A 23,580-nucleotide genomic window follows, 5' to 3' on the forward strand; every position below is an offset into this window, starting at 1 on the left:
TGTCTAAATTCACATAGCCTGTGGGGAGTCAGAACTCTCTTTTTTCCCTCACTCTGGCCAGGGTTATGTTTGCTTTTAAATCTCAAAACATCAACTACTAAGAATAACCTTATTCAGACAAGAAGGGTCATGTTGTTAGAATAGGAGGCTATGACATTATAGAAAATCAGAATCTTTAAAAGTATTAAATTTCTTAATTTTATATATAGATTTCCACTTATTTTTAGTAATTATGTGTATGAGCAGTTTTATGTTAAGTGACATTACACAGTGAGGTACATCAAAACAACATCAAGTTTCTTATAAGTTTAAAGTCTTCTGAAATGACAACTTAGTAAAATGTTTAAAAATCCTGCTAGGTTATAGAGAGTATTACATTATTTAGGTGGCTGCCTCCTGACAAGGTCTAATGCTCGTTCTTGTAACAAAAAACAAACTTATCAGCCTGCTACTATTTCTGAGAAGCTGAGTACTATTTTTTCAGTATTCGAGTTAAAAGATCTCTGGCCAGCAGACTAAAATGTTTGTTTTATAATTGCCCGCTGAACTATGATAGTTTGTTTCCAGATGGTGCCCTTCCTTCAACCTGCACACAGTCTCTCCTTGTTCGGAGCTATTCAACCTCCTGCTGATCCCACTACCCCCACCCCTATTTAAGGCTACAGAGAGGAAATCCTAAGGAGGAGACTTTCCCCCCCTAGTCTCCAGCAATTTTTTGGTGACGTAATATGTGGGCTGAACTTGAGTTTACTGAGAAAGAGAGGGAATCACTATTCAAGGGTACTGTATATACAATCTGGGTCAGCTGCAGCTGGTTACTGCATTTCTCCATGTGGCAGACAGAGCAAAGCCACAATGCTTTCTCTGCCGGATTAACGACAGCCCACAGACCAGAACTTCCACTATACTACTTAAAATTACATAGGTGGCTTGTCAAATTCAATCGATGAGTGTTGTAAGAAGAAAAAGAAGTTCGTTATTACAGCTTGGATTCAACGGTCCAAAACAAAAATGCAATTGCCATTAAAGTCACAGATGAACAAACTTCTACACTGATTTTTAAAAGCGAGAATAAGAGCACCAAGTTTCTGGGTCTGCTTTATCAACAGATGCATAAAGGTATTTTAATATTTCTTGTTTTTATTTAAAAATTCTGTATGTCAAAATTTTATATTTGTAGAAATTTCAAAATCTTTTATTAAACAAAGAATTTATAAATACACTACAATTTATCTTAGCTGAAAAAGGTTTTCTTTTGCACCTTTATGTAAAAACTGGTCCTTATGTACATACTCTGTGGTGATTGATGCATTATACGAGGTTCACTTTAATAACATTTGGTGTATATGCTTACACATCGGTAGATACGTGCTTGGTTTCAGAGAACAAGTGCTTTAGTGACACTAGAAAGAAATTTTAACAAGTAACAGATTAAATGTATAAGGCTGATAACACAGTGAGTAAAAACAAAGGGATACAAACAAAAGAAAACAGCTGTAAACATGAGTCTCTCTTCCTGCAGTTACAGTGTGTAAGTTTATGCATACTGTTAGAGATCTTAAAGTATAGCTACAAAACACAGCTAAGAACATACAAAATTAAAGGCTTTAGAACAATTCCCCAGTTATAGCATAACCCAATATGAAGCAGAAATTTTGTAAAGATTATAGGTAAGTCTATGGTGTCTCCTGCAAAAAGTCAAAATTGTAACTAACTTTCCAGGTTTACATGCAACAGGAATTTAACTTGGGTCACACACATTAAAACTGCTATAACTAGAATTACTTAAAAAAGCAAAGTTATTGACACACAAAAAAACCTAAAACTTCATAGATTAGGATTAAGGAAAAAAATAGAATGTGACAGAAGTATTAAGTAGTCAGCAGTAACAGTAGAAAATAAGAACCCAGAAGAACCAATTACTTAAATACATGATTAAAAGACCAAAAATATATAATACTTTTAGATAGACATAATTTTGGTAACCATACATATGAGGTTTCTTTCAATATTCTACCTGAGGGCTTTGTTTAATTGTATTATGAGAAAGAACTGTTAAAAATAAAATTACTAGTTACCAATAGTTAGCTTTAACATAAAGACACTTAAGTTTTTTATGATTTGGGGATTTTCTGTTCTTTTAAAAAACTAAAGGCATTAAATGGTAAGAATCTTCAACAAGCAAATAATTGTAAAGCTAAGATTTCTTCAACTTTACTTACATGTCTTTTCCTTAAAGATTCAAACTCTAAATCCTGGGAGGATCTCTGTTAAACATATCTTACAAGAAACTGATAACATGTCCATGCAATACTGCATCTGAAATACTCTCATCTCTCTTTCTGTTGTTGTTGGTTTTTTTTGCTATGAAAAGTGCAGGACCTCATTCAACCTCATTTCTTACTGAGTCCTTAGGCAAGCATTTAATCTGAAACCCCAAACACACAGATAACTATCCCTTTCTTAGATGTCTCCAGGGGATGAGATTGTTCTCAAGTCTTTTCCCAGAATATAATTCACAATCTAGAAGTACCTAAGGTATCTTCAGTGCTTCATAAATTTAGGTTCATTGCCTCATGCTATTTTCGGTGCGTGAGATAACCAGTTAAATGCCTCTATGCATTTACCATCTGAAAGGAAGTAAATCCTGATTTTTATTTCTTCTCTCTACTAGCTGGCAAATGTAGCAACTATGAAGAGAAACAGTACTAATAAAATTAACCCAAGGCATGGAAGACTTTTTTTCTTTTTTTCCTAAAAACAACCAAGCAAAGGCACAGATTTAAACTTAAGTATACTGTAACTAATTTATAACATTCTCTTGGGACCTAGGAAAATTTTAACATATACAGAAAGGTTTTATGAGGTAACACAGATTTATAGATCTTTCACTTTTAAAACTGAACGTGGTGGGGAAATACTGAAGTTTTCAGAAAATGTAGTAGTAAATGTATTTTTAAAACCAGTTCTTTACTCATGACGTAGCTAGTCTACTTACTTAAGAAATGTGGCTCCTTATTCTTCTTTATGTGACAACTAAGTCATTACTTTTATAATATGGGTAAGGGAATTATATTTGCTTAAAAGAAACCTTTAATTGCCTCCTTTAAATACTTAGGTCAGATTCTCTCATGGTACACAAGGATTTATCTTACGACTTAATCGTATAGGAGCCCACAAAGAGCTAAGGCAGAACATACTGCTATTTCAACTTTTCACGTTTTTGTTCTTTCATGACAACACTGATGTAAAGTCACAATAACAGTCTTGGATTATATGTTCTTAGTTGTTCTATACAAATCTGTGTCTGGTAGGAAACACAAGCTGTTCAAATCAGAATACTGTTTATGAAATTCTACTTGTTTGGAAGTTTCATGATAGGTTCTGAATTTCCCTTGTTTTGGTAGCTTATGTCATAGATTACTTAAATAATTTTATGATCTAAGAGTTTCCATTCTATTATTAAAGTGAAATGAGTGAAGTTGAGGACTAAGTTAACTATGCAGGAGAAATACTATACATTTGAACCAGGAGGCTGACGGCTTCTACTTTACTGTCCTCAGTTTTTAAAATAAACCACATCTAAATTCCAGGAATCTGCAAATATAGCAAGAAATCTTTTATTGGTTTTTGGCATAGGGAACTCTAGTACAATAGCAGTCCTTTTCTTATAAAATAGACAGATGATGTTTAAGGTCTAAATTTTCTACTCATGTCCGAGGCAAAATACACAAACAAAAAACTAAAAGTATTCATCCAAGTGTGCTTTTGATGATCACTTAGCAAGAGAAGGCCTCTGATATAAATAAGGAATACTATTATGCTCACTCCTCCTATCTTACGTTAGTAACGGAAAAATACTCCACACTCCACCCTTTGCTTACTTTCATTCTCACTCCACCTTCAAAACACCAAAGGAGACATGGTTTTAAAAAGTAGTGGTCATCTTCGTAACTGCAAGTCAAAGAGTCCTTATTTCACTGATTTTAATAATAACCTTTATTTTGGGGGAGGGTTCATACTTACAAGTTAGATATATATCAACTAATACAACACATACAGAGGAAAAGGAATGACAGCAGAAAAGCTTGGGATAGAAAAATGATGGAAACAGAGCCTAACAAAAATGATTCCCAAATACCTTTTCATAAATAAGCAATGGGTCAATGTAAAGAGATACACACCAGGAAAAGACTGAAAAACGAGAGACACAAAGTTAAGGCTCCTCTGTAGTTACACCACGACTAGGATAAAAAACACAGGTCTAGCAAAGTTAGGAGAAGATCAGAATCACATTTGAATGCCAGTGTTGGCTTCTCTGGTACTTTATCTCTGTGTAAAATGGTATACATTTATTTCACAGTGTTGTTGTGAATGCAAATATATTGTTAACATGTATTAAGCACTACATAAATGTGAGGGACTGTTACGGTATTGGGGATAGAAAATAGAATAGAATATGTTGCAATGAACTCCGTGGAGTCTCTGCCTACATTCAAACTCTGGTGCCATCTCTTAGAAGCTGTGTGACTCCGGGTAAGGTACTTAATTTCCAGATGCTAGTCTTTTGCTGAGAATGAGGACTGTGACAGTCTACCTCAGAGGGTTGTAGTTACAAGTAATGGACTTAACGCATGTAAAGGGGCTTAAAATAATGCCAAGCGCCCCGTAAGTATGAATGACTGTTATTACTGCATTGCTATTATTAATCGTAGGCATAAACAACTTGGGACCTGACTTCTCAAATCAAAACACAAGAAGTAGGGTGGGAAGTGGTACACTAGAGTTCTTAGTGTATCCACTGGTGTCCTTCAAAGCCAGCAAGCAGGAATCGAGCTTGTGACAGAGGGAAGGTGGGCCATGTGCCGCTCAGCCTGCTGACGCACCCGACAGAGTGGCACGTCCTACCCGTTCTACTGCTGCCACTCCTTAGGGAGGGAACTCGTGAGAAAGAAGCAGCTTTGGTTCGTAGAGCGAGTTCTAATGTTTCCTCTAGTGTTTCTACAGAAATTGCATTATAAGGGACAAGAATTTCTCTGTCACAGCAAAATTGAAACATTTCAAGCACACATGTCAGCAATACGTGCCACTGCTATAAACACTGATTGAGGAGCCGGGGAACCTGAATGCTTGACTGGGTTCTAATACTATCTATTTGTGTGGTCTGGGCCTTCAACATGCACATGGGTGCAAAGAGGTTCTTTTTTATTCTTTAATGTTTATTTATTTTTGAGAGAAAGAGGGAGAGCACATGTGAGCGGGGGAAGGGCAGAGAGAGAGAGAGAGAGAGAGAGAGAGAGAGAGAGAGAGAGGGAGGGAGGCAGGCTCCAGGCTCTGAGCTGCCAGCACAGAGCCTGATGGGGGGCTTGAACTCACGGACTGCAAGACCATGCCCTGAGCCGAAGCTGGACACTCAACCGACTGAGCCACCCAGGCGTCCCAGGTGCAAAGAGGTTCTTGAATGAGATGGTCTCTAAGGCACTTTCCAACTCTAACAATCATATTCAAATATAGAGTTTCTTTCCTTGGTAATGGTTAAAGAAAATTATTGAAATTTTACTAAAATACAGTTCAGTAGAACCTGTTAGAAGAATGAACCTGCTAAATCATACGTAAACTTAGAACATATATATGATTATGGTTTAGAAAACATAATTGCCTACAATAATGACTGTAAACATTCCCTCATTCTTCAACTTGTCTCGAATCCTAAAAGGACATGTCACAAAAACTAAAAATAGGATGCCAAAACTTTCTGGTTTGAGATTTGCCTCAAAATGTTTCTTTGATAGATAAAAAAGATATTTATTAGGGCCAATTTAACTAAAACCGAATATACATATAAAATGATGACTAGTAAAGTCACTTGCTATTAGCTTTAATACTAGTTAGGGAAGAATATTTTAATTAATGCCTTATACACATCGTGTATCATTTTCAGAGTCTTAAGACAGTAGAGTAAGCTTTTCAAGGGTAAGAAAAGTGTCTTATTAGGGTCTCAAAGCACCCAAGAACACTAATAGTATGCCATTGCAAACAGTGGGCACTCACCAAAATGTGTGCACTGAGCTGGGGAAGAAAAAGTATTACAGTGAGGTGATAGTTGGGAGAGTTATTCTCTGAAACCTAAACAAATGCAAAGGCATCGTGGTGTTGGATTTAACAAATTAATAAAATTAATTCTGGCCCAATTAATAACACCAATAGATACTCGTTTTTTTCCTTTTTTTTTTTTTACGTTACTGACTTTAAAAGTAGGTTAATATTAATTCTTTTTACTTTTTTTTTCCTTCACTGGTTTGTTTTTTTACAAAGACTTTATACAACCTCATTTCAAAATGAAGGCTTTTATTTGGACCCTAAGTGTGTTATTCTTCCTACTAATGGGCATTGGACATTGCAGAGGAGGACAGTTCAAAATAAAAAAAATAACCCAGAGGAGATACCCTCGTGCCACAGATGGTAAAGAGGAAGCAAAGAAATGTTCATACACATTCCTGGTGCCTGAACAAAAAATTACAGGGCCAATTTGTGTCAATACCAAAGGGCAAGATGCAAGTACTATTAAAGATATGATCACCAGGATGGACCTTGAAAACCTGAAGGATGTGCTCTCCAGGCAGAAGCGGGAGATAGATGTCCTGCAGCTGGTGGTGGATGTAGATGGAAACATTGTAAATGAGGTAAAGCTGCTGAGAAAAGAAAGCCGGAACATGAACTCCCGTGTTACTCAACTCTATATGCAGCTATTACACGAGATTATCCGTAAGAGGGATAATTCACTTGAACTTTCCCAGTTGGAAAATAAAATCCTCAATGTCACTACAGAAATGTTGAAGATGGCAACAAGGTACAGGGAACTAGAGGTGAAATATGCTTCCTTGACTGATCTCGTCAATAACCAGTCTGTGATGATCACTTTGCTGGAAGAACAGTGCTTGAAGATATTTTCCCGACAAGACCCCCATGTGTCTCCTCCTCTTGTCCAGGTGGTGCCACAACATATTCCTAACAGTCATCCGTATACTCCTGGACTGCTGGGGGGTAATGAGATACAGAGGGATCCAGGTTATCCCAGGGATTTAATGCCACCACCTGATCTGGGGACTTCTTCCACCAAAAGTCCTCTCAAGATACCACCAGTAACGTTCATCAATGAAGGTGAGTTACCTCTTACTGTTAAAAACGGAAGCATGAGGTTAATATGTTTTACGGTTTATGAAACAATGCTCACAATAAATGGCTTACTCTTCGTTTTGGTGACGTAATTATACACGAACATTTTTGTTTTCTATTAATCAAGAATTGAACTTAAATACATCTCTCAGGTCTAAGAGTTTCTAAAAACAGAGTATTCTGTGAGAAAAGTATTGTCTTCCATCCAAATTCTCACAATCTAAGTTACCAGCATTAAGACAGGAATGAGTCCATAATCCACTTCTAACCTCTACAACCCCCCATCGGCCTCCAGCTAGATCATCTAGCTGCTCAGCAATCCTTCTGTTTACCTCTTGCTGCTCTGCCCATTTTCCTCCTCTCCAAAAGGAACATTTAAAAATTTGCTTTCACTCTCCTTAAGCCTCTAATTACACCTCCTCCTTACCTCTGCTCTCAGAAATGTGTCATCTACTCCTGCACTGAGATGAAGTCTACTCAGGCCCTAGGTTCCTTGTTTCTTCCCTATTTTGGAAACATCTACACAACACCCATGCCTTCTTGCCCTCAGTGTTAAGAGGAAAAGGTATCCCTTCTACTTTCCAGGGCTAAACAAACTACAATTTGTATCTTATACCCACATACGTATAATTACATTTTCACTATGGTTAAACAAAACAAAACAAAACCTAAAATTGATCCCACTATCCCTACCTCTATTTCTTAATTTTGTTCCTTCTTCCATTCCTCTTCCCTCCCTCCCTCCCTCCCTCCCTCTTTCCCTTCAGTATTGGTCACCGATCTAAGTGGCCAGAATACAAAGATAAATAATTCATCTTTATTTCAGTTTAGTAAGCTCACTGCTAATTTTCTGAATATTTTACATTTATTTTACCCCTGCAACCATTTTGCCATAAGGCATTCTCTTGAATTCTTTAGAAGTTGATTTGTTTCCTTAGAGTGGAAAGAAAAGTCCAAATGCCCCAAAGTAAAAAGATTAAATAAATAGTTCATTCACTTACTGAAAAGGCAGTACATAAAAATGTACGTAGACTATGGAGTGATTTTAAACAACAACACAGAGAACAAAGACTGGAACGCGTATGTCATAAAGTATGTCTCTGCAGCAGTGGCCCCCACTGCTTTCTTGGGGCTCCACTTCAGAATATTCTGACTCTTCCTACTTCTCTAAATTCTTCATTTGCATCTCCTTCCTTCTCTATATTTAAAAAAGTTTTCCTCAAGATACTCTGTTTTGCAGGTTTCACACACCTTCAAGGCCGCCAAGTTATCACCACTGCTCAGACAACTCCTGCCTGGGGCTCTCCCTCCAAATTCTAACCAATGCTCAGTGTTTGCATCTGGATGTTCTACCATCACCTCACATGGTGCTGCTTCCTCTCCTGAAATGCCTTCTCCCAGTTTCTCTCTTGACCTGGCAGATTTTAAGGCTTAAGTAAAATAATACCTTAAATATTACACATTCCCAGATTCCAACAAACATCTAAATGGCTCTTTCCCCAAACTGCTGACTTTGCCTTGAACATGTTTTCTGTTATCACATTACACTAGAGTTGTTTGCATGTTGGTCTCCTGGTAGACTGAATGCTTCTGGAAGAAAGTGAACTGTCTTTTCATTTTACTGTCTCAAACATCTAGCTGGGGGATGACTGGCTGGCTCAGCTGGTTAAGCCACTGACTCTGGATCTCAGGGTGGTGAGTTAGAGCCCTGTGTTGGGCTCCATGCAGCGTATGAAGCCTACTTTAAAAAAAAAAAAAAAAAAAAAAAAAAAAGAGCACCTGGGTGGCTCAGTGGGTTAAGCATCCGACTTTGGCTCAGGTCATGATCTCATGGTTCATGAGTTCGAGCCCCGTGTCTGGCTCTGTGCTGACAGCTCAGAGCCTGGAACCTGCTTCAGATTCTGTGTGTCTGTCTCTCTCTCTGCCCCTCCCCCACTCTCACTGTCTCTCTAAAAAAATAAACAAACATTAAAAAAAAAAGAGACCTCTCAGTATTCAACAGTAAGAAATCGAACATCTAGGTAGGATCAAGTCTTGGCACATTGTGCTCAGCATATTTTAAGCACTATGATAGATATTTGAGGAATAAATGAATGAGTGAATGAATGACTAAAGCTTAAAAAATCTTTTCCCCAAGCTAGCATTTTCCTTTTAAAATAAGTAACTTATTACAGAAGTAATACATATTTACCGAAGAAAATCTAGAAAATACTAACAAGCTTTTAAGAAAGTTTCGCTAGATAGCCAATAGAAATAAACAGGGGCGCCTGGGTGGCTCAGTCAGTTATGCGTCTGACTTTGGCTCAGGTTTCAAGTCCCTCATCGGGCTCTCTGCTGACAGCACAGAACCTACTTTGGATCCTTTGTCCCCTGCTCTCTGCTCCTTCCCCGCTTGTGCTCTCTCCAAAAAATAAACAAACATTACAGACAAAAAGCAAACAGAAATAAACAAAAGTTAACCAAGACTTTGGTAATAGCCTTCAAGTCTTTCTTATTTGCTCTTCCTGTTAAACATGGTAATCAGTATTCTTGCAGCTTTAAAAAATAACTTTGTTCTTTTTCTTTCTCTATGATTATACCCTTAGGATAAATTCCCATTAGTAAGATTGGTGGGTCATTTGATTTTGATTTCTCTGTTTTGATTTCCATCACTCCCTATTTCTGAATTTGTTTGGCCCATCTCTGACACTTGCCTCCTGCCCCACATACCCAGTCAGCTCAGTTCTACCCCTGCTGCTTTTCCATCGTTCGTGGACTTGTCCCTCATTTCTATTCAGAGCCAGAACTCTAACTTATCTCCCAATTATCTATGGCAGCAGCTAGAGGATAGACTTCTGGGTTATCAGCCGTGTAACCTCAGGGTGTGGGGTGAAGGTGGGGCGAAACTGCTCTGTGCCTCGGTTTCCTCATCTGTAAAATGGGGGATAATAAATGTACTTACCTCATAGAATTTAACATTTGAGGAGTACTTAGAACAGTGCCTGGCAGTCAAAATGTTAACTCTTACTAGAAATGGTGTAATAGCTTGTCAATTAGCCTAACTCCATTTTGTCTCTCCATCAAAATATATTCTATATTGCCAACAGATCTTCTGAAACTACCACTTTGATCACATCACACTTCTGCTCAGCAGTTCCATATGACACACAGAAAATGTGCATTTTGCTTAGCCTGGGTAAGAACAATTTCCTCCTCAAAACAACCTTACTTCTTTAGCTTTCCTTCTATTAAGTTCCTTCATAAAAACCATCTGTTTCAATAAAATGAATCAACTCATTGTCTTTGAAATATTTTCCATGCTTTCTGCCTATCAAATTATAAGGCTCAGACCAAAATAAAATAAAATAAAATAAAATAAAATAAAATAAAATAAAATAGCAACTCCTCCTTAAAGTCCTTGCTGACTTCCTCAGGCTTAAAGTGATTGCTTCTTTCCACAAATGTTTCTTTTCTCTGTGACATAAAGTATATACAACATTCCTTATACTCCCTCTTGAATTATCAGTTATCTTTACAGGTACATATAGTACTTATATACACATCTAAATAAAATGTCTTCTAACTATAATATAAGCTCCTTCCTAGTAGATGGATACTGTCTCTCACTTGCAGATGCTAAATAAATGTTGGCTAACTTGTTACTACATTTTTACAGAGCTTCTTAAAGTTTTCATTCCAAAGACCTTCATGAAAGTACTTTTGATACATTGCACTAACAATGTATTAACTAACGCTGTATTAACTAACAGCCTGTTAAGAATATAGATATCAGGATTCATTCAGTTTATATTGTTTTAACACTCAGTAACAACAGGCTAGAACACCATTATGTTAGGTAAATGACGATCATTACTAATATCCCCACACCCTGTGATTTCCAAAGCAAAGATGTGTACAAAATGATCCACTGGGTATAGAAAGAAAAAAAATACGTATTTATTTTTGATATTCTTTTAAAAAGTGTATGTTTTAGGTAAGCTTTTAATGTTCGCAATTTATCAGCATAATAGTTTATACATTATCACATATAAATAAATATAACTGAAGTGTGTAGAATTTTTTTTTTAACTGATGGAAGGTATAGCCACGTAGGTACGGAGATGAACACCATGGAGTATTTTCTGTGAGTGCTGAATCTTAACTGGATGGTATCAGTTCTAGAAGAAGTTATTATTCATATATTCATACACTGATACATTAAAAAATGCTTACACAAAATGAGCTGTATCACTTCTAGATTTTATTATACACTGAGCTGTAGTGTAAGAAAAATCTTTTATTTCAGAATTAAATCCCATGTTAGGGATTTAGCATATCAAAAGTCCCATTTAAAAGACCTCTGCTTTAATAAAACAATGGTGTTTATATCCTTAATAAACTAATCCCTAATGTAAAATTAAGGGCACACATCATTTTTTCTGCTATTCACTATTTGTTATTATAAGTAAACATTAACTTTTTACTTATTTCATTCTATAAATGTTGGTCTTTGATATCCAAGGAATAATTAGCTACACCGTAAGAATGTTCATTAGAACACTAATGAACATATAAGGGAAAGCACACAGAGTTAAGAAAGCCTGTTATCTTTGTTATTGACCCTGGGTAAGTCACTTTGCCTGACTGTCCTGTTCTCTCACTTGTACAATGAGAGTGCTTGTTGGACCTGACAATTTTAACATCCCTTTCTAGTTCTAATATTCTATGATTCCTATAAAATATAAATTACTCTGAGCAACAATAAACAGGCTTGCTATTTTCTTTATATATAAGGTACTAAAATCTTTGTTCACAGTATTCTTATCAGACTGGAAAATATGTTTGAGCTTTTTCGGTACTTGGACAAAAAGGGCAAAGATGGATGGTTCTTCTGTACTTACATATACTTCTGGCAACAAGATGTTCTTAATAACCGTACACTACATGTAGGTACATAGTCTAGAATTCTAAAGTCTCTAAATGTATAATGCATATGCATTAAACTTGTTTCAGCCAGTCACAAAAAGTCAAATACTGTATGACTGCACTAATATGAGGTGCCTACAGTAGTCAAATGTGCAGAGACAGAAGGCAGAATGGTGGCTGGAAGAATAGGAAAGTCTGTTTGATGGATAAAGGGTTTCGGTTCTGCCAGATGAAAAGAGTTCTGGAGACTGGCTGCACAATAAAGAGAAGGTATGAACCGTACATTTAAAATGATGAGTTGGTAAACTTCGTTGTGTGTATCTTACCACCATTCTTCTAAAAAGGTGTTTTGATGACAATTTTATATTTTAGGTTATAAGAAAAATGTACCTCCAAAGAACAAACTTACTATGAAATCAACGCAAATAATGCAATAACTCTGTTAGATTAAAATTAATTATCTCCAGAAACATTACCTTCTCTCTACCGTTAAAACAAAATGTTTGGGAATATAACTGCACACCTGGCAAACTGCTATCAATAAAATTCTTAACTGTTGTTATTCACTGACGGCATTTTGGGTTAGTCTTTTATAAAAGAAAACATTGCTCTTTTACAAATGGTGTATTTATAAAAATAGGTTTATTCCTTGTAAGCAAATGGATTTGAGAAAGTTCCTTCACAGCGTATTAGAGCATAGCTATCAGGAAATTTGGGATTCTGGCAAGGCTTTTTTGTTGCCTCTTTTGTAAGAAAGATTGTTATGGTAATTTGTGAGGTGATGCATATGAAAACACTTGGTGTATGTATGGTCTGACCATCATTAATTACTCCATTTATCTGCGCCCTCCCCTACATGTGCCTTGCTTTGCCATGTATGGGAACATAAAAGGTAAGCTTAAAAAGTTAAACATAAAAAGCAGGCATTAGAAACTAACAATACGCTTTTTAGTGGATAAAACTTTTAATTACTTATAATGCTTCTTATTGGTGTATTTTAAAGATGTAATTGCTTTCAGTGGAATACTTAGATTAACACTCTAAAAAAAAAAAAACTAAAGAAACCTGTTTAGACAAAGGGGCTACTGGAATAGGATTCTTTTTTTACCAGTTATGAGAAACAACTTATAATTCAAAAATAAAAGCTCAGATTGCTAAATGCATTTTATTTTTTAATTCCATTTTATTTTTTAAGATTCAAAAAAAATTTTTTTTCTTTTTACATTTGTTTATGTTTGATAGAGAGAGACTGAGCACAAGCGGGGGAGGGGCAGAGGGGAGGAGAGACAGAATCCAAAGGAGGCTCCAGGCTCTAAGCTGTCAGCACAGAGCCCGACATGGGGCTCGAACTCACAAAGTGCGAGATCATGACCTGAGCTGAAGTTGGACGCTCAACCGACTGAGCCACCCAGGAGCCCCTATTTTTTTTTTTAAGATTTAAAAAAAATGCTTTTCATTTATTTTGAGGGAGGAGAGAGAAAAAGAAAGGGAGAGAGAAAGCACACATGTGAGCAGGGGAGGGGCAGAGAGAGAGAGGGAGAGGGAATTCCAAGCAGGCTTCGCACTATTAATTAGTGCAGAGCCTGACATGGGGCTTGATCTCAGGAACTGTGAGATTATGACCTGAGCCGAAATCAAGAGTCAGATGCTTAATCAACTGAGCCACCCGGTGCCCCACTAACTTTTATTTTAAACTTACAGGTTAATAAACATAGTAATTAATATTTTTAGAAGACAGAATCTATTATTGCTTTAGAAAGTATTTGCCCCAAACTTCCCATTCGGAAATGCTATAGAATGTATTTGTCTTATACTTAGCTCACAACCCAATTAAAAAGTTTACCTCTCAAAAGATTTTACTTGATGACCAATTATTTGAAGCTCTAAAGTGATTACCTTTTTGTCCTGTTTCTTTTGTCACAAAGAGCAGGATTAGGACAATGAAAATAAATGAGAAATTCAACAACTTCAAAAAGGGAAGAAAGCTTTTCCTTTTAAGCAATTAGTTTCTTTACAGAAAAAAAAATGGGTATATTAAAGATGGTTCCCAATAAAGGTATATTTAAAGTATGAAAAAAAATTAACCCACTGTTCTGTTCAAAATATGGGTTCTTAATGAAAAATACGTGTTGGGAAATAATGTGGCATGACTGGTCAATATTTTTCTTTCTATGAATCAGATCTATTAACTGGAGTTTGTTAGCCCTATACAAACTTTAATCATCAAATAAACTGAGGAAGAGAGAGACTGGTCCTTCAAATTCAATGTACAGAACTCCAGTTTCCTGCCTTGAGAAGAATCCAATTGTGTCAAGAAAGATGAAGACTCTTTCAAGATTACTCAATGCAAGAAAAAGGTTAATAAAATTCCTATTTTAAAAGAAAGGTACTTCCAGTCTATACCCTTTGTGAACCATTCTGAACAAATTCCTGAAAGATATGTTAGTAAACTTACTTCTGATCATATGCAAACCTTCAAGTTAAATTTGACCTCTCAAAAATAAAGCTATTACTTTTCTTCTAGTCATTTAAGAATTCCTATTAGGCAATGACTTTTGTGGAAGAGAAAGCAGTAAAACACTTAATAGAAGACTGTCTTATAATCAAACTCTAGAGCAGAAAGTAAATAACATATACAAGTAATAATGAAAAAATATTTCTGCCAAGACCAACAATATATACTGGGCTAAGACAGGTTAATGGTTTATTTATAAAAAATAAACACAAACAAATACTAAATTCTAATATTAACTATCTTTACCAAGGAGAAAAAAGTAGCTAGAATACTACTAATTTTAGACACATGTTCTAGAAAAGGATTTCAACTAAATTTTCCTAAGCTTTTTGATCAACTAAATCTAACAGGCATCTGAACTGTAAATATGAAGGCCATCACCAAAAAAGTGGGTTGAAAATTAAAGTTAAAGGTAATTTTAATATTGCATAAAATGAAGTCTTATCAAATCAAAGCTGGATTTAGAAAACCCACAACTCTCCAATTTGTTTAAATATCCAAGGGCCTTTTAAGTCGCAGAAAAGAAACAAATGGCATTTTACAAATATTCAGTCAACATTCAAAACCTTGATGTTTCTAAATATTTTAGAGCAATTCAAGTAACCTAGTGAAAGTCAAACTTCTGAATATATACTTACATATAAAATGTAATTGCCAAAACTATAGTCAAATGAGTGCAGAGCAAACATTTACAAGGATGACATTCATAAAATAAACAATACAAAGGTGACATTTATAGAATAGACAAATTTCTGAAATGAGGGAATATTTATGTGGACTGCAACAAGACCATTTTATGTGTGCATTAACTATAATAGAGTTTAAGATAAGAGCAATGTTCCTCAGATATCCTTGACTATTGTGGAAGTGACAACTTCAACTCGACAGTCTACCTCAAGGGCTCTAAGTATCACCCTTGGCCATTTACATTTCAGGCATACAAAACTTGTAAGTCCTCGGTAACCTCAAGCTCTCTTCTGTTTTCAGTTCTCAGCTCAGGTTACTCATGGGTAGCCTTGATCAGACTCCTAACCCCCACACTCCGAGCCCAAGCTCTGACTCAATTTTCAAAACTCAGCTTAGATACCGGTAGACTTTGATCTCTCTTCTGCAAATCTGGGTTAGTTATTTGTTGGCCAGTATTCCCAACTGTCCTGCATAACTCCGTCAAAGTATTTGTCATGTGGCAGTGGAATTCCCTTTTTGCTTGCCACTTCCCCCACTTCCCACTTAACTCTATGGTTGCGTCTTTACCTCTTGAGCCTCAGCTTTCTAGCCTATCATAGATGCAGAAAAGAAACATATGGAAAAAATGCAGAACTGAGGAAATTCTGGAAACCACTGTGGCTACTAGGGATCATGTAGCTCAACAAATATTTGAGTGCCTATGTGGGCTTGAACTATGGATGCACAACTAAAAGATACAGTCTTGGCCCATGGGGAGTTGTAGGAGTAAACAAATGAATATAATATCATGCATTACACAAAATAATCTAAGAATGGACCTGGAAATTAGACTTCACCTTTCCTTCAATTTTGCTCCTGCATATAAAATTCCATAGATTTCATCTTATCTGAATTACAACCTCTCTATCCTTCTCTGACTTGACTACAATGCATGCTTTTGAAATGTTTAGTAGCTCATATGTGACGGATAAAAAAGGAGAATAATATCAGTAAAACAAAGAGGTCATATTGGTTCATTGGGATTTTTTCCAAGCTATTTTAATGTTTTGTGTCACAAGCATCAACAGCTGAATACAAAGTATGTTAGCAGCTAATATTTGCTGTTATTTTTAGTGTAAGATTTTACAGAACATGAAGTTTTTCAGGAATACATTATTTTCTACAATAGAAATGACTGTACATTCACCTTTGATTAGCCATATTAAATTTATTAATTAAATAAGATACATATTTATTACATGAGCAACTGCTTTTTTTTCAAGGTCTGCAATGAAGGAGAAAAGAAGGCAATTAACAAGTTACTCATGATAACTACTCTCTAAAGCACTGTGTTAAAAGTTCTCAATACTTTGTAACTTAAATTCAGTAAGTGATAAGGTAGATAATATAAAAACAATTCACACTGAATTTTAATGGAATGTGATCAAATTTATGGCCAGTCTAATAAGCTCAAAACATTATTTTTTCACAGTCCTCCCTACCTTAAGAACCTATTTATGAGCTTTCACAGACTAATCAATATCCTCATGAATATAAAAGCAGGAATTCCTTTTTATTTTTTTTTAAATTTATTTATTTTGAGAGAAAGAGAGAGAGGGAGAGTCCCAAGCAGGCTCCACGCTGTCAACACAGAGCCCAACACAGGGCTTAATCTCAAACCATGAGATCATGACCTGAGCCTAAATCATGAGTTGGACATTCAACTGACTGAGCCACCCAGGTGCCCCCGAAAGCAGAAATTCTTAGCACAATTTTAGCAAATGAAATCTAGCAATACATAAAACTAGTAATACATATGACCAAGTCAAGACTATCCCAGCAATAAGGTGGTTGGTTTGATATTAAAAAATAATCACAGAATTCACCTACTAACAAACAAACAAAAGAAAAACCCTATTATCTCAGTAGATAAATAAAAGCTCCTGACAAAACCCAAAATCCATTATGATAAAAACTCTCAGCAAACTAGGAACAGAAGGGACAAGAATTTTTAAAGTAGATATTACAGCTTAAAGGATATGTTCATAATGAATGCAAGATTAGAAACTGCAGGAGAGAAATAAAAACTACAAAAAAAAGAATCAAATTTTTTAAAAGAATTAAAGAATCCAATACCTAAAATAAATGTAACCCAAGAAAGGGAGCATTAAGTCTTTCCAGGTTCTCAAATTTTTTTACTAGTAATGTATAGTGTTTATAGTTATTGTATCATAATTTCAAAAAGTCTGAAACAGAAATATCAACAGAACATAAAAATGTGGGCTAGAGAAGTATATCATCTATTGATTTTGTGTGTGGTCTTCAATTTCCTTGTATTTAAAGTGTGAAGGCAAGTTAATTTATTTACTTAAAAAAATGACCGATAGCCTACTAATAGTTAAAACACTGATAATGTAAAGTCAGAAGAAAAACAAAAATAGTCTCCATCCTCAAGGAGCAATCTAGAGGAAGGAGTTCAGTCTCTAAGAACCTCTTCTAATGATGCAATCGTATAACTATTTATTTAATGAGATGACTCCTTCCCCAGTTAGCCCAAAAGGGTCCCTTTATACACCGGTACAGTATAGATAACACATTTCTTAAAATTTCAACAACCCTACTTTCATTATAGTGCATGAGCTTTACTCGACTAAACTCTATTTTCACCTAATTTCTAAAAATTGCACATGTCAAAATGTAAATATTTCTAGTAAAATATAAAATGTGATGACTGGAATTTCTATACTTTTTTATTGTTGTTCTAAAAGATCTGTGGGGTAATTCTTATTTCTGAATCACTTAATATTTTTACATCCTTATAAAAAAAAACAACAAAGGATCAAAACACTGGAGAATGGTTCAACTAAAGAAATGTTCAGTAAAACTTAGAAGCAATCTTTCTTTAGATCCAAAAAAATGTGGAAATCACAAGTTCAAGAGTCAGACACTACAAAGTATTTCACAAAAATGTTCTGTCATTTTAAAAGATACGAAGAACTTACTAGTGGATTAAAAAACAGGGAGAGAATCCGTTTCTCTCCCTATGAAATAACACGGAAGCAAATGTAGCCAGTAGTTCAGAACATGTGCCCTGGGGTTAGAAAGAAACGGGTTTAAGTCCAAGGTTTATTATCTTCTAAGATACAGGACTTTAGTTTCATCTATAGTTAACTGTTAACTGTTTCATCTATAGGACATCTGTAAACGATCACAGGGTCACTGTGTAGACTAAGAAAATTACTGTTAGTCATATAAATTGAAACAATTCTTTAGAAAGGCATTTTGCCAACATTCCTGAAATGCATTCATATGGACTACTGAATGAGGGAAAAAGTTAACAGATTCTGTAAGTTTGGGAAATTCTGATTTATTTCAGGGCCTCTTAGTCTTTAATATGTACATGTACACTGTGAGTTTCCAACAGGGTAATATAATACTTAGCAATAATAAAACTTATTTAACCATGGTAGGTGGTTTTCACGAAGTACCTTAAGGGACTAGTGTGTTCAAGTGAAATCAAATTTTGGAAAATGTAAACTGGGTACAATGAAGAGCCATAAAAGTGTTCACACCCTCTTGATCTAGCAGATCAATCCCACAGCATTTTTAAAGTAAATATTTGAAAAAAATGAAGCCAATAAGAAGACACTTTGTGCACCTTACAATAGCAAAAATCAGATGGAACTTCAGTATCCAATGACAGAGTAATAAACAATGATATACTAATGTTAAAAATTGTATATTACAGCTACTACAAGTGCTAGAATGAAGACTGTGGTCCCAAGGAAACGGTCTTTTTGTTAAAAGACAGAATTCAATTTTCTATGTGTGTCAGAATTACAACAATATAAAAATGTATGCATATGGACAAAGACTCCTAAGAACAGTGGAAAATGGAACAAGTTAATGTTCCAGATAGTGGGACTGGGGTAATCCTTTATTTAGTTTCTTTAACTTCTATGGTATTGTGTATACAATAGATAAAAAGTTGTATTGTAAAGAAAGAATAAAGGTAAGACCCTAGACTAAAACTATTTTAATAAGGCTCTATTCCTAGTAAGTTTCCTGGTAATCAATGATATTTTAATTATAGGACCATTCAAAGACTGTCAGCATGCAAAAGAAGCTGGACATTCAGTCAGTGGGATTTATATGATTAAACCTGAAAACAGCAATGGACCAATACAGTTATGGTGTGAGAACAGTTTGGATCCAGGGGGTTGGACTGTTATTCAGAAAAGAACAGATGGCTCTGTCAACTTCTTCAGAAACTGGGAAAATTATAAGGTAAATCAGTGATTCGGACCTGGGAGAGAGGTGGAGCAAAGCAACTCTTACAATGTAGTCATTCTAGGAAATAAATAAGATACACAGCTGAGAAACAACTATCCATATGTTTTTTACTATCTATCTTTGTGAAAAAAAAAGAGAATTCTCATCTCTAGTTTTAAAGTCAAAATTAAAAGGTAAAAAGGAAACTAGAGATATACTTTAAAATGTCTCCTTTCAGTCTGGATCATTTATACATGTATTTAATTCTTAGCAAAGACTACTGCTAATTCCATTTTTTCTTTTTTTAAAAAATGTTTATTTATTTATTTTGAGAGAGAGAGGGAGAGAGAGAGAGAGAGAGAATGCAAACAGTGGAGGCACAGAGGGAGGCTCCACACTCAGAGCAGAGCGTAGTCCACTGTGGGGCTTGCTTGATCCCATGACGGTGAGATCATGACCTGAGCTGAAATCAAGAGTCGGATGCTTAACCGACTGAGCCACCCAGGCACCACCACTAATTCCATTTCCTAAGAAGACAACTGCTTTTTTGTTTACGATCACATTTGTACCCAACAGCAGTTGTATGTAAGCACTCATATAAACTATAGAACTCAAAAAAATGACTCTTTCTCTAGGTTAAATTATCTCAGATAATCATCCCCCCATGTTTTAAATTGGTTAACACCAGACAACGGCGCTGTTGGGAAGTAATGTACACCCAGACATACGGGACCAAAATTATTTCTCAATAATTTCGATGTTTATCATGCTAGGAGTGTATAGTATACACCCTTCAGTCTAAGGATGGCAGATGAGTGCGATTATATTTTCTAGATGGTTAATACTTCATTCAAAACTGTGAAGTAACATGTGATTACTCACTTTTAGGTGGCATTTTACTGGCAGCTAAAAATGAGACATTAATATATCCATGTCAAAAGTTGTGTAAATTTCCAAACAAGTAACCAGGGAGAAAATCCCCAACACAACCTCCTTGAAAATACACTTAGTGTTAAGATCAGGTTTGCCGAAACTTACACCGTGCTGCACACCTGCAATGGTGAATGCTTACTGAAATAGGACAGTTCATGGATTTTTTAAAAATGATCTACAATTTTTCCAAGGTGGAACTTTGGACTGTTTGGATGACTGTTCTATCCTGATATTTAATTATAATAGAGCTAAAGAAGACAATTTGCTCTACTATCATTTTTATTGAGTGATCATAAAAATGTCAGATATCCTTTTTGTCTGACTATGGCAGGGGACAGTTACGTATATACCTTTAGAAAAAAATCTGGCTCTTTGTACGAGAGAGATTAGGAATCCTTTTCAAGAATCTGGCTAGTTCACTAGTTAATGTTTTTAGTAGCTAGGAATAATGTTTATTCTGTTTTGCCCTTATACCTAAGGTTTGAAGCTAGATGTATAAATAAATATGGACAAACTAAGAGAAAGAAAAACAAAAAAAAATGACTATGTGGGGTTTATAAAGGTCAGGTGAGCTATTAAAATGGAAATTCACATTACCGCTTAAATGGCAAATATTTTTATGTTATCAAATGTTTGAAACTTACCTATAAAAAAGTTTACTATCCCTGCACTTATGTTTGTACTCATGCTGTTTGTTTATTAACAGAAAGGGTTTGGAAACATTGATGGAGAATATTGGCTTGGACTGGAAAATATCTATATGCTTAGCAATCAAGATAATTATAAGTTGTTGATTGAATTAGAAGACTGGAGTGATAAAAAAGTCTATGCAGAATATAGCAGCTTTCGCCTGGAACCTGAAAGTGAATTCTTTAGACTACGTCTGGGAACTTACCAGGGAAATGCAGGGGACTCTATGATGTGGCATAATGGTAAACAGTTCACCACACTGGACAGAGATAAAGATATGTATGCAGGTGAGTAAGAAAAAACTGAAGTGTATTCTTTGTAGAATCACTACCTTTTATGTATTACACAGAACCTTGCTATTACAGTAGACACTACTAAAAATCTTTCCAGAAAAGTAATTTTGGAGTCAGTCACAGGGAATATAAGCTGCTGAAAGGTTGGTTATCTCTTCTATAAGGCAATCCCAAAGTGTGAATGAACTCTGTGAAAAATAAGGTTCTGCCATTCTAACTTGGGGTGGGAGGGTGGTGAGGAAAAAAACACTCATTCCTTTGGAAATAAAATTCTCTAATGCCTAAAATTCATAACTACTACTAACTAATCACCTACCACATGCCAGGCACTGTTAACAGATGCTAAGGATACAGCAGTGAACAAAGTTCCTGCCCTTCTAGAGCTTATTCTCTAGGAGACAAAATTATTTGTCAGGTGGTGACAAATACTCTAAGAAAAAGAAAATGGAGTGAGAGAACAGTGAGTGATAAGCAGCAGGAGGTGGGGTGGGTGCTATTTTGTACAGAGTGGTCAAGTAAGGTTACTTTGAGAAGGGAACATCTGAATAAAGACCTGAAGGGAGCAAAGGAAGCAAGCCATTTGGGTACATGGCCTTGGTAAAGGCGTTTCTTGGCATTCACGTGAAGGGGAGCAGTAGGAATGCAACAGCAAAAAAGCTTTACTCAGAGAAGCGAATATTTGGTTTAGGAAGAATCGTTGAGGCCATCCAGAAAACAGAACTCTTCGCATTCGTTTTCATATACTTCTGCCTTTTTAACCCAGTTTTGTGGCCCTGATAAAGAGACATCACCCTGCAAAATCTGTTTTCCTGTTCAGCTGTATCTTGGCAAGCAGTATATAGGTCTCTAAGTTTACAATGGCAGAAGAGGGAAAAAGGAAGATATAACCAAAGTATATCCCATGTTTACAGAAACACATTTGGCCACTGGTAGTGCTACTCTAATTTACATTAGTTTGTGCTTTTTTGAGAATTCAATTTTCCCCAACTTACTACTTTAGCAACTCCATACCTTTCCTTCCCAATTCTGCATTTTATTCCCCTTTCTCTCACACAAACAAACGCTGTTTGTGTTTTATTTACCCTGCTACACAGAAATTACAATTAATTACAATTAAGGTTAATTCATTGTTAAATTAAAATTTAATTTAATTTAAAAAAGCAATGGTAAGCAAGCAAAGGGCAAGGTCAAAAAGGCAATTCAAGTGATCTTCCAAGTAGTTGATACTTCAGCAACAGTAAAAGAATGAAGAAACAAAACTCTAAAGACAAAGGTAACTGAAATCAGTAAGAAAAACTCAAATTAAATTATTCCAAAGGTAGAGTAAGTTTTTCATGGTTTATGGAGTACCACGCTTGGAGAAACTTTTACTTTGATACTGTATTTTCTTCCTCAAAGGAAACTGCGCCCACTTTCACAAAGGAGGATGGTGGTACAACGCCTGTGCGCATTCTAACCTAAACGGAGTGTGGTACAGAGGTGGCCATTACAGAAGCAAATACCAAGATGGCATATTTTGGGCTGAATACCGAGGCGGGTCGTACTCTTTGAGAGCAGTTCAGATGATGATCAAGCCTATTGACTGAAGAGAGATCGCCTCCAACTTAAATGACAGAGAGCTCTGCCCTTTTCAGTTCCTAAAAATGTAAATGTTACATGTATATTGTTTTGCACAATTCACTGCTACAGACACAGTTTTAAATGAACTTACCATAACTGTAAAAAGGGGATTTATGACTATAGTTTCATCTTTCCTCAATATACTGCAGAAGATTATCTGTACCCATAATCCTATTTTTAAAATTATATTGACTAAACATAGGCAAAGTTTGTTTTATAAAATGTAAATATTTGCCACAGTATATAACAAATCTTAGCTTTATTTTAAATCAAAATTGAATACATGTTCAAGACAATTTATTTAAAAATTTTATAAGATTGCTCTAACTTCCAATAGAAAAAATAATTTTAAAATTTCAGCCAAGTAATACGTTTTATTTATAAAAATATAGACAGGAAATTAGAGAAAACTCTAGTTTTGCCAATAGAAAATACATTTTGCATTGAATAAAAGTTATTTCAAATTCAATTTGTGCCTCTGACATGAAATGGTTAGACCGAAATCCTTTT

The 23,580-nt window shown here is 35.5% G+C and overlaps 2 protein-coding genes across 9 annotated transcripts in view; one reads left to right on the forward strand and one right to left on the reverse strand.

Annotated features, from left to right (window-relative positions):
* The window catches only part of RALGPS2 (Ral GEF with PH domain and SH3 binding motif 2), a 164,794-nt gene that overhangs the window by 49,020 nt on the left and 92,194 nt on the right, over nucleotides 1-23,580 (reverse strand). The gene's annotated exons all lie outside the window — the stretch shown is intronic.
* ANGPTL1 (angiopoietin like 1) lies at nucleotides 738-23,539 on the forward strand. Its single transcript, XM_015075509.3, has 5 exons — nucleotides 738-1,119; nucleotides 6,316-7,161; nucleotides 19,356-19,549; nucleotides 21,174-21,444; nucleotides 22,849-23,539. The coding sequence occupies exons 1-5, from the start codon at nucleotides 1,110-1,112 to the stop codon at nucleotides 23,034-23,036; spliced, it is 1,509 nt and encodes a 502-aa protein (XP_014930995.1). The 5' UTR covers nucleotides 738-1,109; the 3' UTR covers nucleotides 23,037-23,539.

The sequence above is a fragment of the Acinonyx jubatus genome, chromosome E4 (assembly GCF_027475565.1).
Source record: "Acinonyx jubatus isolate Ajub_Pintada_27869175 chromosome E4, VMU_Ajub_asm_v1.0, whole genome shotgun sequence".
Taxonomy (NCBI): Eukaryota; Metazoa; Chordata; class Mammalia; order Carnivora; family Felidae; genus Acinonyx; species Acinonyx jubatus.